This window comes from Engraulis encrasicolus, chromosome 9 (genome assembly GCF_034702125.1).
Source record: "Engraulis encrasicolus isolate BLACKSEA-1 chromosome 9, IST_EnEncr_1.0, whole genome shotgun sequence".
Lineage (NCBI taxonomy): Eukaryota > Metazoa > Chordata > Actinopteri > Clupeiformes > Engraulidae > Engraulis > Engraulis encrasicolus.
The window spans coordinates 723,015-741,229 of record NC_085865.1 but is presented as its reverse complement, the minus strand read 5'-3'; the positions used below and the strand labels follow the sequence as shown (position 1 = coordinate 741,229).

General features: G+C 44.4%; 1 protein-coding gene across 1 annotated transcript in view; it reads right to left on the bottom strand.

Moving 5' to 3' along the window:
• Window positions 1-6,823: 6,823 nt before the first annotated feature.
• The window catches only part of LOC134455336 (junctophilin-1-like), a 95,371-nt gene continuing 83,979 nt past the window's right edge, over window positions 6,824-18,215 (bottom strand). The window contains exons 4-6 of the mRNA XM_063206358.1: window positions 11,303-11,988; window positions 11,102-11,198; window positions 6,824-10,259 (exon numbers count right to left, since the gene is read on the bottom strand). Of these exons, the coding sequence (XP_063062428.1) occupies window positions 11,118-11,198; window positions 11,303-11,988 (767 nt within the window). The 3' untranslated portion in view covers window positions 6,824-10,259; window positions 11,102-11,117. The remainder of the gene's footprint in view (window positions 10,260-11,101; window positions 11,199-11,302; window positions 11,989-18,215) is intronic.

Genomic DNA, 18,215 nt, shown 5'->3' with positions numbered 1-18,215 from the left:
TACCACTAGTCCAACGTTACATGCTAACATGCTTAACGAAGGAGACATATTAATGTTGAGGTCAATTGCATTTTCAACTGAATCAGATTTCTTTTCTTTATATTTCTATCATGTGGTTATAAACCCTCTGGTTGGAATCAGTATTAATAGTGAGGATATACAAGCGCCCAGTGCCTGGTGCATGTAAGCAATCTGTGATCAGGGAAGCTGACAGGGGGGGACAAAGGGGTCAGTTGTCCCGGGCCCAGGGAGACAGGGGGCCCAAAACTGAGTTGTCATTACATTGTATGTAGATAGGGGGCCCTTTCAGATGACTTTGTCCTGGGCCCAGCAAAAGCTGTCAGCGACCCTGTCTATGATGGTTGTTTTTTGTAGAATAAGCCTGACATAGTGGCTATGTCTCAAATCACGCACTTGTGTCAGTGCATTGACAGTCAGTACATAGTGCAAAAAATGCACTGAGGTCTTTAGTGCATAGTGTCGTGGAAAAATTTGAGCACTATGCACTGTGCCCTCGCTGGAAGTGACGGCTTAGCATGGCATTAGCTCGCCAAAATATGAGTTGGCTACTGTTTACAATGCACAGCGTCTGGTGCCTGTATTTCCATGTCCTTCACCCCAAAGGACAACAATCACACATACAATACTTTGGTTGGCATGACAAGGGTGGTGTCCCATCAACATTACTTATACAATTAGGAGACTGTTGACCAAACTATTCTGCTGAACTGAATGCCACATTTCCTCCGTGTCATTGTCAACATGGCCGCCGTTTAGTGCGTGCAGTGTCCATCATTCAAGCACTGCATTTTTCCGCCATTGTTAGGGCATCATCCTGGCACTTTTAGTGCACTGGCTCAACTGAAATTTTCAACGTGAGCGCCCTAGGCACTGAAAAACAGAGCCCGAAGTGCACAAGTGCGGCATTTGAGACACGGCCTAAGTAATGTTGACGGCCCTATTTGACCCAAAGTCACCCTGTTGCACCTGTTTGACCTGTGAATGTGAACTCGAGAAATTAACAAATAAAGAAGGACCCTTTCGGATTGTTTTTTTTGTGTGTGACTTTTTAATAATCTTTGCAAAACTGCCATTTCACACTGAGGAAGGGTGTGAAATCCTGAAACATTGGTGAGGCAATAAAAAAAGTCAAAAAGAGATCTATTCTCTTTATTCTTCAAGTTAACATTCAGACGTTTGAGTTTATTTATTTACACTAAGTGTAGCGTACGCTGTAAAACATTTCAGCCATTTTAAACATAAAAAGGTGAGTTGCCCTGCTGCCTTGACTCTATTTGAGGCTTTCTCAAGTTGAGTTAACTTACAAACTTAAGGCAGCAGGGCAACTTACCTTTTTATGTTTAACTGGCTGCAATCTGTCACATTGTACTGCATTAGAAGGGGTTGAGGGAGCTTCCTGACCTTTCTGACCTGTGAATGTTACAGATGAATATCCAAAATCAATGATGTTCGTCAGCATTTCAAAGAGCCACATGATATTACGCAGAAGTTAATGTGTGACGACGACCCAAAGTAATGTTTACTTTAAGCAGCTCCATGTAATGGCACTAATGATATGGTACTCATGATATGGTACAGGATATCTGACTTATGGTGCTGTGAGTGCAATCGGGAAGGGTTAGGTTTCTAAGGCTTGTTTAGTAAGCAAATATGCAAATTGAATACTGTGATAAAATGATTAATATAGGCCCATGTGGTTGGAATCTCTGTAGGAAGAGATTCTCATAGTGAGGTTTTTATTGGTCATTGTAATGTAAAGTTAATGTAAAGCAAAACTATGATGTTCATAGGTAGGTCATCAGAGACTTTATGTAGGCCTATAGACTAAACACAATGTTCCACAATAGGGCAAACCTCCCAATTTTTTTCTTCCAAAAAGGCAGCACCTGTGCTCCTGCCAGACAACCTGATAACAACACGTTCCTCCACGCAGCCATTTCCAGCATGCCATTGGGAGGATGACATTGGGGTGTGGCACAGAGAAACCAGACCCCCCCCCCCCCCCCCCCACTACACTACTGATGCCTTGGCAGCTTCTTTTTTTTCTCTCTCGCAAAGAAAAAAATCTGAAGTTCTCATCTATCCCCCGACATGCTTATAAGTCCAGATCCAATTTTAGCTCCAGGCAGGGCACGCAGGCAGGGCATGCAGGCAGGGTAACGTCGCAGGCAGACAGACCTCGCTGGCTCGAGAGCCATGGCTGGACTTGGCCATAAGGCATACAGGGCAGTTGCCCAGTGGACTGTTAATGATTTTGGCCTGGTCCTCCCCTCAATGTAGTGCTATCAGTCCTCATTTTTTTGGCATGTAATAGTTGGCTAAAAATGTTGTCACAGACGTCATTGTCTCTCTCAATGCCTTGTGGGCCTGTCTTGCCTGAAAATGCCCGGTCTGATTTCTTCTCCCAGTCCAGCCCTGCAGAGATCCCCGTTTACTAGGTGCTGCTGCAGGGGCCCGAGGAGGTGAGGGGTGGAGGGGAGGGGGGTAAGATTACACGCGTCAGCGCTCCCCTGCTTTAGTGGGGTTAAGCATGTCACAGCATACTGGGCTGGATCCCGCGCCCTGCCGACCGGGTCCCGGGCCCCATCTAAAGTGAGACCTTGACAGTATTTTAATATGTCTGTCAAAGCAGTACAGTATTCCATGTATGTATGTTAAAAATACATTTAAAAAAAGCTTTAGAACACCTCAGAGAAATTTAATATATTTTTGAATCATTTCGTAGATCATTGAATATACTGTAACTGTTAGCATTTAGCTCCCTAGCTGAATCCATAGAAAAGTGTAGAATATGCACAGAGCTCAGTGTACAGTGGAGAACGCTCCTCTAATCCTGCCTGTCTGTAGGTTTAAAATAGATGATCTGCAGAGCACCAGGTCCCCTGGTATCAATAGACAGTGCAAATGTAGTAAAAGACTCTATTTAAAGACCTCAGCAAAAACTGTTGCATTTCTCAAATATGCTTTTATGATTACCAATCCCCACCTTGTAATCATCATACAACAACTTATATCGATTTTCCTTCCTCGTGTGTGAAAAAGCAGGACATGAATTCCGATCTTTTCATATCTTTCGTATAAAACTGCTATAAATACGGATCCCGTTGTGTGGTTGTGAGATGACAAATCCGGACGAGGCGGTTATATGCCTCTTGTCAAGGCCAAATCCCAAAGTTTTATGAATGCGATTCTCCAGCTGAGAGCTCAGAGCCCTTGTGTGTGTGTGTGTGTGTGTGTGTGTGTGTGTGTGTGTGTGTGTGTGTGTGTGTGTGTGTGTGTGTGTGTGTGTGTGTGCGATTCTCCAGTCGAGAGCTCAGAGCCCCTGCGTGCGTGCGGCCAGCCTGGCACACGGCGAACCTGTCTCCCGTCTCATGGTTGTCATGACGTCGGTTGTCATAGAGACGTGTGCAGAGCAGAGCAGAGCAGAGCAGAGCAGAGCAGAGCGAGGCTGCATAGCATCCACTTAAAAGGCGAGAGGTTATATTTGTCATTGATGATCGGATGCTTGAACCAGATCCAGATCCAGCCGTTGGTGGTTGGGTCAGAATAGAAACAGATACCTTACACCAGTGGTTCCCAAACTAGGGGGTCGGGACCCCTAGGAGGGGGTCGCAGAGGTACTGAAGGGGGGTCTCAGACGAAAGTGACATTATTAGTGACATTATTAGTGACTTGTATTCACTTGTATGGTCCATAGATATAGTTGCTGTCCAGTGGATTTCTAGCGATAGTTGTGGACAAACTATTAATGGCAAATCTAGCAACGTCATGTCTCTTTTCCACTGACTGTTTTCAACATCATGTCTCTTTTCCACTGACTGTTTTCAACATCATGTCTCTTTTCCACTGCCTGTTTTCAACGTTATGCCTCTTTTCCACTGCCTGTTTTCAACGTTATGCCTCTTTTCCACTGCCTGTTTTCTGGTTGGCCCACAGCGCAATACAGTGCGACTCAGACGCCACTTTTTGCTCTTCGATTGAGCTGAGTCGTGCCCAATTGAAAAGCAAAAAGTGGCGGCCGAATCGCGCTGTGTTGAGCTGTGGGCCCACCAGAAAAACTGCAGTGGAAAAGAGGCATTAGTGGACGAAAGGCTATAGGTCGCGAACATATTCCAAAAGGGGGTCTCCACTCCTACTGTTTGGGAACCACTGGCGTACAGCGTGAATGATGAATGGCCAACACGCTCCCCTCTCTCTTCACGCTCCCCTCTCTCTTCACGCCACCCCACCCCCACCCCCCCGGCTGTCAGAGGGCCATATTTTACCAGCGCTCATCTCAATAGCAAAATGGAGGAATACTGTTCTCTATGTGGTCGGCGGCCCTCCCACCGGCGCTAAAGCGTGGAAAACCTGCGCAAACAAACAGCCATAGCTGCATTTATTATGTTCTATTTTTGGCAGAGGCCTATTTAGCGAGCAGATTAATGTCATTACGTAACGGGTACTCTATTTGATATTAACAGCCGTGTTGGCAAATTACTTTGGCGAGTAAGGCATCAGCAAACTTATCCCAAATGTTGTCAGTGAGCCTCAGGTCATTTAACCCCGAGAAACTATGAGGGAGAAAGAAGTTTATCACACTGACGATTTTCGTGTTGCTCTTGGACATTTTCAAATCCACAGTATTACCAAAAGTCTTCGCTAATCTGCCTTGACTCTGACTCACTTATGAACTTTTTTTGACCATTCTTCCAAAGTGCATTGCTGAGGTCACACTGATGTTGGTCGAGAAGACCTGGCTCTCAGGCAAGTCCTGAGGATTCCAAAACATTTTGGACAATTCCAACTTTGTGGGAGTAGTTTGGAGAGGCCCCCCCTCTCGCTTCTCACCAGTGCACAAAGCAAGGTCCACAAAGACATAGATGACCGAGTATGGTGTGGATGAATTTGACTGAACTTGAATTAGAGCGGAGACTGAGAGCCAGGCTTTCTCGACCAACACCAGTGTGTGACCACCTCACCAATTCACTTTTGGAAGAATGGTCAAAAAGTCCTATAAACACACTCCTCAACCTTGTGGACAGCCTTCCCAGTTGAGTTGAATCTGTAATAGCCGCAAAAAGTGGACCGATATTATATTGAAATCTATGGGCTAGGAATGGGATGGCCCATTCATATGTGAGTAGAGTATAATTGATCTCGAGGGAAATTAAGGTAGGTCAATGCAGGTTAGGGAATACTTGTGTAATGTAATGTACGTCCAGGTTTAGGCTAGGCTGGCCTTGTCATCTGTTAATTTCCGCTCAATTCACATTTCTCTCTCTATTTCTCCATATTATGTCAGGTCTTCTGGGATGCCATTACCAGAGGTGTCAAAAGGAAAAGTAAAAGTGAAAAAATTAAAACACAGTTTCCTTCCAACACAGGAAACTTATTTGAGCAATCAGTTGGCCTGTGTACTTGTATTGTGCACTGGGTGGATTGAGTTTGTGGTCGGTTCTTGTTAGGTTTTTAGTGTTTTTCAGTAACAACACAATCTATCTACCTCATTCGGTACAGAGAAATAACTAGTGTAACAGCAATGTAATATCATGTGCTAGTGTTGTACTTATACCAGGAATTTACTTTCACTTTTGACACCTCTGGTCATTATTCATGTTGCTAGGCAACGACCAATCAGCGAAGAGAGGAGGGACGAGGAGAGACCTATTACATACGGCAGATTACAGGTCACAACCAAACGTTAGCGATTGGATAAAATCAGACACATTATATCAGGGGTCCCCAAACTAAGGCCCGGGGGCCGGATGTGGCCCGCAACACCCCTTTGACCGGCCCTCCACGTCTCTGCACTTCACCATTTGAACTGGCCCAAAGAAGCAATCCTCACAGAAAAAAATATGATAAAATATATTTTTTAAATATTTTATTTTGTTAATTAGCAGGCCTTCCTGCAGATTAATTTTCACCAACCTTGTGTGAATCACCAGAAGTTTCTTGTCTCGATAGTTTCTCATCTCACTGTAATATAAACAGGCCTACTATTTCTATTGTATCACTCATAAACTGTCAATCAACATATTTTTCTAACCTTTCCTTGCTATTTTCACATGTTTATTAGAAATTGAAAGGAATACCTGTGGTATTTCAAATGAAACATGTGAAGTACTCACTTCTTTTGCAAATCACATGTAATGATGAACTATTTTGTGCTGGAAATTATGGTTATAACAGGCAGTGGCCTAGTATACAGCCCACATGATTCATCCCGGCCCCTGATCACAGTCAGGAACGATAATGTGGCCCCCAGAGAAAACAGTTTGGGGACCCCTGCATTATATCATGCTCCGTCCTGTGTTGACACCTGCCACCATCCATCAAACATTCCAGCTCTCTGTATGAATGTAAACAAAATCAGCCTAGTTTTAGGGTGCTATAGTAAATATTATAAACAGTGTCTAAGGAGCATCATTTGCCTCATGGTCAATTCTATTTGTGCACACTACAGTAAAATATAATTTCTGAATATGAATAATCTAAGGGTGCGTTCGTAAACTGCCACTCCGAGCACTCTGATCACACAGCAATTAAAGCTCTTATGAACACATAGCCTAACTATTAGAACTCTCTGACTTTGAAACCGTTAGTAAAATGCTCTCTTGCATTTATCAAGAGTGGAATACATTTGTTTTTCAAACCACAACCATATACAGTATATTCTCTGTTCAGAGTGCCAGGTTGAGTTTATGAATGCACCCCAAATAAAAAAAACAGATCTGAATACGATACGATATGATCTCCATCTGCTGAAAACAATAAGAGACACGGGGGAAATAAAGCTCACACCACCAGGATATGCTGATCCAGATTCCAGGGCATAAAGTCTTTTATTGTTACACAGAAATACACCTCCTCAGACTGCAACACAAAACCAAGAGATTACTGATTGGGCTTTCTGATATCAAAAGAAACATAGACTTTTAAAACCGAATAAATCACTGTTTGTTGGGTACCGACTGTGAATGGCTTTCAGAATATAACACTTCTTATATTTTTTTGATAAAGATTGGGTGCATTATGTTGCTTTCCATATAAAATGTTTTTTATCCTTTGTCAAAATACAGCAGAGTGGATCTTTAGAAAAATACCATAAATTCTTTTTTGAAATGTTGTGGTTTGGATTGTGCTCTGTAAAAATCCTTACAAATAGTATAACCTTCACTGTATATAAATGTTATCTTTTTTTCAACATGCAATGCTGCTTTTAAAAAAATACATGTACATCAACTTTTAAACTTTTTTTACGTTGTTATGGCTCACAAGTCATTGAAAGCTTTTTTTTCTTCAAGTCAAGAGGCCATTTTACATTGCATTTCAAAGAAACAATAATAAAATACAGCCCACAAGATGGCCGCCCTCCCGTGGGGATGGGGAGGCTGCTGTTTATCTGTTGTCTGCATAAAACATTGTCATCGTTCTCAAGTAAAACACTCCATGGCTGCCTCTTTAGATGCTGGCCCTTAATATATACACACACACACACGCACGCACGCACGCACGCACGCACGCACGCACGCACGCACGCACGCACGCACGCACGCACGCACGCACACACACACACACACACACAGTTATATCCACAAAGAAGGGAAGTACAGGCAATTATGCACATAAATGCATACACCACAAACATACACATAAATACATACGCATGTACCGTACACAGACACATTCATTCTCTCTCACACGCGGTCACAAACCTTCTCAAGGCCACAGCTCAACTTCAGAGGTGAGATGCACCCACAAAAGAAATCCCAAAGCTTTTTTGCTAAACGAGCTGTCTAAACCAGATATAATTTACGTTACATAGTATATCCTTCATGCAAAATGCCATTCAAATAAAATGTGAGATAAAAATTCCACGTATTCCATTAAAGCCCTTTATATGGAGATTTCCGACAGACAAATACTCGAAAAAAACAACACAAGGTCATTATGTCATGACGTTTTGCACAAAATAAATTTATATTTTTTTTGTAGTGATAAGATACAGAAAATGGTACCTTTTTTTAAATAAAATGAAAAATAAAGAACAAACAAACACCATGCTGCACCTGCAACAAATAAAACACCAATAACAGACAATAACAACATGACAAACTAGAGAGAAAGTGAAAAAGAAAGAAAACAAACGGAGCTAAACGAAAGAAAAGAAATAGAGCTGATGTTTAAATGGAGCCGTAGTGGTGGCAACAGTCCAATTGCACTCTACAGGTTAAGACAAGGACTTAGTCACTACTGAGGCTGTCTCATTCCTATCCTCCTCTTAGACTGAGGTAAACAGCATTACTGGTAAAGACTTTAAAAGGCAACACTCCATCCCTTGGGAGAACCTGATCATATCACACACACACACACACACACAGACACACACACACACACACACACACACACGCACACACGCACACACGCACACACACACACACACACACACACACACACACACACACACACACACACACACACACACACACTCTCTTCTCTTTGGGTATCCCAAGTTATTCTCACAAGATAAATGGCAGCAAGCAATAGGCTTTCGACCAATAGAAAGGGGGGATTTCGCATCGATAAATCACTAATAGTTCACTTTTACAGTTCCACAACGGAGGCAGAAAAATACAACAATCGCATGCAAAACTATTTATGCTTCTGTTACAAACACCATAACAAAAACAAATCGTACTCGATTCTCAAAATGTAATAAATAACATGTATATTTTTTTCTATCCTTTCTAGTGATAAGACTTCATATTCAGCCCTATGTTGTTTTAGTGTAGCCATGTACTAGTGTAATGGGTTCAATTCTCACCAAAAAAGAAAAAGAAAAACCAGCACAGTCAATGGTAAAGTACCTTCCCTTTTAACAGTTGGCCAGGGCACTACTGCATGCCAATCCTGTGGAGTGGTTCAAAAGGAAATCAAGATGACCCCAAGATGACCTCTATGACAACTCAAAATGATGAACAGACTACAAACCTTTAGTTGGCAAAATATATAATTTATCTTTTAAAAAAATAAAACATATTGCACATCTCTCAAAATAAGAATATCATCTCTTGGTGAAGATCGTTGGGACATCAAACAAATATGAACCAAAGTGGGAAGGGGATATTTGATAAATGGAGATTTCCTTTATATGTTTTTTTCTCTTTCCCCTCAACTTTTGTCTTTAATACAAAGCAAAACATGGAGAAATAAACTACAACAAGACACAAAAACAAAACAAAACCAACAGAGTAAAACAGAGGAGTGAAAAGTGTACCATGCAAAGAGGGGTGGGGGATGGTGTTGCTATGGAAACCAGCGGAGGCCCCGCAAATGCACGTGGTTCAGGTGCTAGCTGACATTGGTGGCTATGCTAGCTGACAGTGTAAGACTGCTGCGTGTGTGTGTGTGTGTGTGTGCGCGTGTGTGTGTGTGTCCTTGTGTGTGTGTGTGTGTGTGCAAGTGCGTGCGTGTACAGTTGTGTGTGTGTGTGTGTACATGCACATGTGTGAGTGAGAGACACGCTGTCTTGTCTCTCCCGCATACAGTTTCCTCTCGCGGGATTGGCTGGAATGCGATCCCGTGGCAACAATGTCCTCTGAACACGTCTCCCTGGCGAGCGAGCGAGGGCGAGCGAGGGCGGTGCGTAGCGGTGCGGGCGACGCTCCACTTACACGTCAGACCGTAAAATAGTAAGGCAGCTGCTGGCTCCCGTCATGTTCAAAGTGCATCTCTGACCGTTTCCAGTTAAGTCTCTCTCTCTCTCTCTCTCTCCCTCTCTCTCTCTCCCTCCCTCCCCCCTTCTCTCCCTCTCTTCATTCCCTGGGTGCGAGTGCCGGTAGGGAGGCCATAGGCCTACACACACTTCACTTCACAGGTTTTGGGCTTAGATCAGCAGAATCAATTTTCAATTTTTATGTTGTTTTTTTAAAAACTTTTTTTTTTTTTTTACTTCTTCATATAAATATTTTTTTTGTGTTTATATATTTTTCATCACCCCAACATATAATTTTCCCCTCCCTCTCCTCTCCAGTCTCCTCCTGCTCGCCGTGTAAGAGCCTGGAGGCATCAGGCAGGCAGCTGTGCGGTCATCTCTTGTTCCGCTGGCTGTTCCACGTTTTCATGTTTTCATGCATCTCCCCAGTGGTTCACCATCATCCCGACACTAAGTTGGCTGGTCCTGAGGCGCCTGACGCCATTTTGTTTCTGTAAGGGCCGTCGACACTGCAACTGCAATGGCTTTCATGACTCCACTAAGGGGTGGGGGAAAGTGAGGTCAAAGGTCAAATTCATAAACATTTGTTAGATGGTACTGTACAGCATTCCTACCCGGGAGTGCGCTTCTCGAAACCGTAGGTGCTAACTACGTTAGCTACTTTGTGAGGTGCAAGGCAAGCCAAGTTGCTAGCTGGCTATCAACAACACTTTGGAGAACTGCTAGCCAGTCTGCAGTAGGCCTACACACCTTAAAGGGACACTGTGCAGGAAATGGTCAAAAAAAGGTACTGCAACTATGCTGCTCATTGAAACTGGGCTGCCTATTGCCAAATTCGATCTTTACATGACAGTTTACTAAGTAATAAACAACAATTTTCTAGTATGGTCCAAGTACAGTCATTTTTGCAGCTAAAAGTGGCTATTTTTGGAAATTCAAAATGGCGGACCATGGAGAAGATCCCCCTTTTCATGTATTAAAAGTGCAATTTTCCCAGTCATAATGAATACTTAGAATTTGATGGTGGTGGTAAGTGTTCATGATAAAGGTAACATTAGTGAGTGGGCAGCATGCATTCTGGAACAACTAAAAACGTCACACAGTGTCCCTTTTAACATGGACTTACAAACCTAGTTCTTTACACAGCCTCAACTATACAGTAACACAAGATGGTCTGTTTGGGATAATACAGTAAAGCTTTAAATACATAAATACAAGTAGGGGGGGCGGGGGGGGGACGTAGAATACCTACATTCAAGCCAAAAGCTTCTCAATTAATTGTAACAAAATAGGATGGTTTCCTAATCAATGTCAATAGCATCTAAGACTGCGTGTGATGTGATTGGCTTACTGCCTGTGATGTCATGAGGCGTGGCTTACCTCAGGTTCCAGTGCATCATGTCAGGAAATGGACGAAAATAATTGCAAGACCAATATTCAAAAGCATAACCATGGCAACCAATATCGAATTAGGACCCTGCAAGAGAACGGTTAAATCAAATTAAATCTTGATTAAACCAAGTTGTATTCGTTACAATGACAAATGAAAAAATTATCTTTTCTATTCTATATTGTACTTACTGACTGCGCCTCCTCGACTTCTAGGATCTCAACGCTGGCTTTCTTAGTTTCCGCGAGACTCTTTGGCTTTAGCGACTCCTGCTTCTTGATGAGGCCCAGCGTGGGTTTGGGGGGCGGGGGCATGCGCGCCAGGGCGAGGGGCGTAGGCTCCTCCTCTTCCGGCTCCTCGGGCTCCTCGGGGGGCGGGGCCTTGACGGGCGTCTTGACGTAGTAGCTGTGGTAGGCGCGCTGCCGGCTCAGCATGCCGTTCTGCTTGGTCGGCTCGGAGTCCGGCTCGGCCATCTTGGGCGGCTTGGGGGGCCCCGCTTCCTGGGCGGTGGTCTGGGGCGGCGGGAGGGCGGCTGGCGGTGGGGGCGGGGTTGGTGCCATCCTGACGCATTTGCCGGCGGAGGCGTCGGTGGCCTTCTCTTCCCTGCTGAGCTTGCGGCTGACGGCGGCGCTGTGATCTTTGCTGAGCTTGCGCGCCACGCTGGGGGGGACCACGGTGGAGACCTTCTTGGTGCGGGGCGGGGAGGCGCCGGGGCTCTGGGCGGGGGACGTGGAGGGCGTGGTGCCCTTCGGGTAGAAGTGGGAGGCGTCCTTCTTATCAGGCTCCGCCTCCGGCTCCGGTTTGGGCTCCTCTGGGGGAGGGGCTTCCACGGTCACCACCTCCGGCTCCGCAAACATCTGCTTCACATAGTCCAGACCTTTAGAGAGAGAGAGAGAGAGGGGGGAGAGGGAGAGGGAGATAGAGAGAGAGGGAGAGAGAGAGGGAGATAGAGAGAGAGGGAGAGAGAGAGAGGGAGAGAGAGAGAAAGAGAGAGAGAGAGAGAGAGGGAGAGAGAGAGAGAGAGAGAGAGAGAGAGAGAGAGAGAGAGGGAGAGAGAGGGAGAGAGGGAAACAAAAATTATATCAGAGATGAGGTCATAAGGACTAAGAAAGTAAGGCCCGATTTTTCTGTGGAAGACAAAGAAAGAAGTAGCATGAAAAAAACATGAAGTAGCATGAAGTATATTTATTTCTTTACAGTATACTTATGCTATACTGTATATTTATTATAGTGGGAGCCAAGGTGTGTAATGAATTCACAAAGACAATAGGGTCGAAGCGTCAACGTCCTCCCAAATAAGAAACAAACAAAAGGAAAGGTAATAGAGTGTGAGTTTTTTGTCCAGCTCCTGGGATACTACACACAGTCTCCTTGCATACTACGCACAGTCTCCTTGCATACTACACACAGTCTCCTTGCATACTACACACAGTCTCCTTGCATACTACGCACAGTCTCCTTGCATACTACACACAGTCTCCTTGCATACTACGCACAGTCTCCTTACATACTACACACAGTCTCCTTGCATACTACACACAGTCTCCTTGCATACTACACACAGTCTCCTTGCAAGTGTGACGAGTGAATATGCCGTCTGAGTAGGGTGGCCATCGGTCCGTTTTTACGACCTGTTTACGACGTTCGTGTGTCCCTCTCTTTGTTTTTCCTCTCCTCCTCGCCTTGTGCTTATGGCCTCGATATACGAGGCAACGTCATTGACACAAACTAGATTGACAGACGGTCGTGTTTGCGATATCTGCTGCCGCCATGTTACTCCAGATTTTACTCCAGACCCCGCACAACAAATTAACTGTATTGCTGTACTGGCAATGCATAGTGCAAGCAAGTTTGTCCGCTAAATGCATTTACAACAAGGGCTCTCGTAACTTTTCAACCAGGGCAAAGAAAGCGTCTTTCTGCACGGGCGCTCTGTGTATTTTGAGCTCGTGCTGTTGCTATGGTTATCCAAGCGTCTGCAGGGGAAAAAAATGCTGACAGAAGCGGCTGCCTCTCGTTTTAAAACACAGCTGATCAACACACTCCTGACCTTTACTTTCAGTCAAGTACATCAAATGAATTGTAGGCTATACACATCATGCATGCATGACAAAAGATGAAATAAATACAGACTACAACGGAGGGATTGTCTGTCGTATACTCTACTCTGATACACCGTTAAATTAGTTGTTCTGATGACTCCTTATCGGAGTGGGGAGGTAGGTGTAATGAAATGCGAAAATCCTTCCCAAAACATCTTGTTTTACAACTAAAACTGTTTTTGGTAGCCGAGTTAGTCGAGGTAAGATGGCAGCGCAGCTTCCTGATTTCAGCCTGCTGTTTAGAATGACACGAAGTCGGGGAGTGACACAAAGGCGGGGAGTCAGCCAGTTGAAGCCACGGGTACTGCGCAAGGACGCTAGGTTAGATAGTTAAGGGGCGGGGTTGTCCGGCCGAAGTCCGGACAGGTGGTCACCCTACGTCTGAGAGAGAGTGCGGAGTGGCAAAAGAGATTGTATCATGTCTATTAGTGTGTGTATCAGGTCTATTAGTGTGTGCCAAGGTGTGTCACGAATGGCACTCGTACGCTAGTAGCCAAGCATGCAGGTTAGCAGGCCACTCGTACGCTAGTAGCCAAGCATGCAGGTTAGCAGGCCACTCGTACGCTAGTAGCCAAGCATGCAGGTTAGCAGGCCACTGTCGCGCTAGTAGCCAAGCATGCAGGTTAGCAGGCCACTCGTACGCTAGTAGCCAAGCATGCAGGTTAGCAGGCCACTGTCGCGCTAGTAGCCAAGCATGCAGGTTAGCAGGCCACTGTCGCGCTAGTAGCCAAGCATGCAGGTTAGCAGGCCACTCGTACGCTAGTAGCCAAGCATGCAGGTTAGCAGGCCACTGTCGCGCTAGTAGCCAAGCATGCAGGTTAGCAGGCCACTGTCGCGCTAGTAGCCAAGCATGCAGGTTAGCAGGCCACTCGTACGCTAGTAGCCAAGCATGCAGGTTAGCAGGCCACTGTCGCGCTAGTAGCCAAGCATGCAGGTTAGCAGGCCAAGAGGCCCGATGGCGTTGCCCTTGATGACATCACATCCTCAGCCAGCCCTCTCTCACATCAGCTGAATCAAGAGCACTCATCACCACTCACATGCCTTTGCTTACTTGTTTTTTGTTTTGTTTGTTTATTTTGTTTGCACAAATAACTAATACGCCGGTGACCTGGGTTCCATTTCAGCCCCTGTCCTTTGCTGTTCCTTCCCCATCTCTCTCTCCCCACTCATTTCCTGTGTCTCTTCCACTGTCCTATCTCAATACATAAATATCCCGAAAAAAACAACAACAAAAACATGTAGACAAGGTCAACAGAGACACTGTGTCCAGACCCTGTAAAGAGCAAACTGGATGAGCAACCACTGCAGCGGTGTATAGAGTTTCAGCACGCAAGTAAAAACATACTCTATCAACGTTGAACGTGGAAAAAAAAGCTTGTGCTGATCAAGAGTTGCTTTTGAAACCAAGACTTTACTGTGTGTGAATACTACCGTATAGTAACATACCAACCAAGACTTTACTGTGTGTGAATACTACCGTATAGTAACATACCAACCAAGACTTTACTGTGTGTGAATACTACCGTATAGTAACATACCAACCAAGACTTTACTGTGTGTGAATACTGTAGTAACATGCAGTACAGTACCAACCAAGACTATATTGTGTGTGAATAAATACCACATTTTTGTGTGTTTGCTTTGTTTGCTTCCAACACAATCTGTGTGGACTCTCAGTCTTGCATCATGGACCTCAAAGGGTTAATCACTGTGATGTTGCTGAGATGTGTTTGTCTTTGAGTGAGAGTGATGTAATGGCCTGGCGCTGAATTAAGCAGAGCATGAGAGACGTTTCAAAAGATGGATTCACTGAACAACCACCGACACTGGACCAGCCCAGCACTTTCATCCTACTCTTAAAGCAGTCAGTTACAGTAATCAATATGTTCTAGACATACACATGCACACACACACACACACACACACACGCACGCACGCACGCACGCACGCACGCACGCACGCACACGCACGCACACGCACACACACTACTGAAGACAGCTTCAAGAAGCCCCTTTTTTCAAAAGCACATACAGATCAATAAGTTAAAAAGCAAGAGGTCATTTCATGGCAGCACTTCAAACAAAACTAACTGACATACTGTATGCTTGATAAAATACAACAAGTTAAAGGGGAAACTGGTCATTAAATCAACATTGAGTTTAGAAGTAAAATCACCAAGTCTATTACAAAACAATAAAATTGCAATCTACTGCAGCAGACTAGTGTAATTTTGCTATTAAGCAAACTTGTAACAATCCTTTAACATATCAAGAGTTCCTTTTACAATTCCCAAAAATGTACTGTATGTCTTCGATAGCTTAGTAAAGTCAAATATAAACTGAGCAGAGGCTTCTCTGCATTTGTACTCTATAGTCATCACAACACAGCAGTGGAGAATCAAAGTCAATGTAATTACGCCACCACAGCCTCCGCTGATCCCGACGGCTTCATGTACATAATGGACATGCTGTTGATCCCAGAGCCATCCCCGGAATGTTCGGCAGGGTAAAAGAATCCCGAATTTGCATAAGCGTTCTTTCCAAGATGCCCCTAGCGCAGCTAATCGCTTGAGCTCAAATAATGTTGTTGTGAATGAGACTTTGATAATTCAATGATCGCTCCCAGCAGCTAGCCAAAGCTAACTACAAAGCGCGGGGGAGAGGAGTCCACTGTTGACAGAGCTTATGGTATTATTCGAACATAACTTTAGCGAGCAGGACACAGATGTCCCATGTAGGATTGGCCGTGTTGTTTCCCCGAGAAAGCTGACTGATGGTTACGCTTCATTTCTGTTACATCAACTTAGTGCAGCGCTGGTCAGTCATGGGTAAGAGGTTAGGGTGTCAGACATGTAGCCCAAAGGTTGCCAGTTCGACTCCCGACCCGCCAGGTTGGTGGGGGGAGTAATTAACCAGTGCTCTCCCCCCATCCTCCTCCGTGACTGAGGTACCCTGAGCATGGTACCGTCCCACCGCACTGCTCCCTTTCGGGCGCCATTGGGGGCTGCTCCCTTGCACGGGTGAGGCATACATGCAATTTCGTTGTGTGCAGTATGCAGTGTTCACTGGTATGCTGTGGAGTGCTGTGTCACAATTACAATGCTACTGCTAATGATTGCTATTGCTCCTATATAATTGGCTCTGAAGCGAAATGGCCCAATGTGAACACATACTGTATAAACATATGCATTTATATTGTCACTTTAAAACATTTCAGACACTTGATTTATGTGATGTTGCCTTCGGGGGGGAATTAAGGCGTCATAGTTTCATAACTGTGGGTTCAGCACCTGCTATGCTGCAAGACAAGAACGCAGTAACTCTGAAAACTGCAAACTGAGAAAAAAGGCTTCAAAGTTTCCTATATGGCGCGACAACTGTGTTGATGGTAAAGTGGTGGTGACACTTCCTGGTAATGCTTTTTTAGGATAGAAATTAATTGCACACAAAAAACCCCAGAAAAAAACAACATTTATGTGTCTTTTTGCCACAAAAAACAGTTACTACGTTCTTGGCTGGTATTACTGCCACAAAATGGACTTACTGCAGGAGTTACTGCGTTCTTGGCTAGTATTACTGTCTACTCCCAAACCATTCCCATTGGAAAGTGCAGCAGTAACTCACCGACTTACTGCGTTTTTGTTTTGCACGACGTAACCTTTAATCCAATACAGCAGTAACTTTTTTTTGGTCATTTTTTGCACTTTCAAAATATTTTTTCTCTAAAACGGGACGGTGTTGGACCACCATTTTTTGACACAAGACAAATGAGGTAGTTTAAAGCCCATTTCCGATATAATTGTTTTGTTTCAACCATTTTGAGTTACTGCGTTCTTGTTTTGCACGGCAGTATAGTATTTCAATGTTTCAGCACTCTTCAACTGCAAATCCCAAACCTGGATATGGAATCAAAACAGCCAGTCTGCAGACATCATAAATAGCTCCGGGTTCATTTACTGCAGACGTTACACTGGAGAGACGGAGCTAAATTAGAACTGGCCACGGTACCTGGAGAGGCGGAGCTAAATTAGAACTGGCCACGGTACCTGGAGAGGCGGAGCTAAATTAGAACTGGCCACGGTACCTGGAGAGGCGGAGCTAAATTAGAACTGGCCACGGTACCTGGAGAGGCGGAGCTAAATTAGAACTGGCCACGGTACCTGGAGAGGCGGAGCTAAATTAGAACTGGCCACGGTACCTGGATAAACTTACTGCTCTCAGGGGCTGCTGGATTATGGGACAAATCAATATCACGATTATTTCAGTCAATATTGATATCACCATTTTATAAATATTTTTAAAGAAACAAATCTTGAAAAATCTTGAATTATTTTTGGCTGTTTTTTACCATGTCTGGGCTGACCATTAGGGGGCGCCTCCAGTGGACGGTTCTGGTGGAGCACTATAGCCTACTCTGCCTATTGGTGGAGCACTATAGCCTACTCTGCCTATTGGTCAAACCGGTTTAGTAACACTTTACTTGACACTGGTGTCATTACATTACATTACATTACATTTAGCAGCAGGGCTTTGAACCAGTTCAAGGAACGAAAACGAAAACCAGGAACTTTTTGTATTTTACAGGGAACAAAAACGAAACCGGAAACTTTATTCTTTTTTATGTTCTGGAACGGGAACACTTATTTAAAAATTAGGGTAACCGGTTAATACCGGTTAATACCGTTCCTCAAACAAAAAAAAAAGTAATTATTTTCCTGCGCACGTTACCATGACGGCTGAGGTTCACGTTAGCAACAGTATCTCTGTTCACGTCCTGTGTGACATCAGACATTCTCTGACTCCAGACCACATCTTAAATAAGAGAAACCACTGTCATACAAAAGGGCAGAGTTTCCATTGCATCATTGTAAGACATTGCAGAGAAGCGCATGTAAAGAGCACCGAGAATGTTCTACCTTATTGGGCATCCATGGCCGCTTCAAATATGCACAAACTCACAATGTCCATCATAGCACTCCCCGTGACCCAAGTCAGCGTGGAGC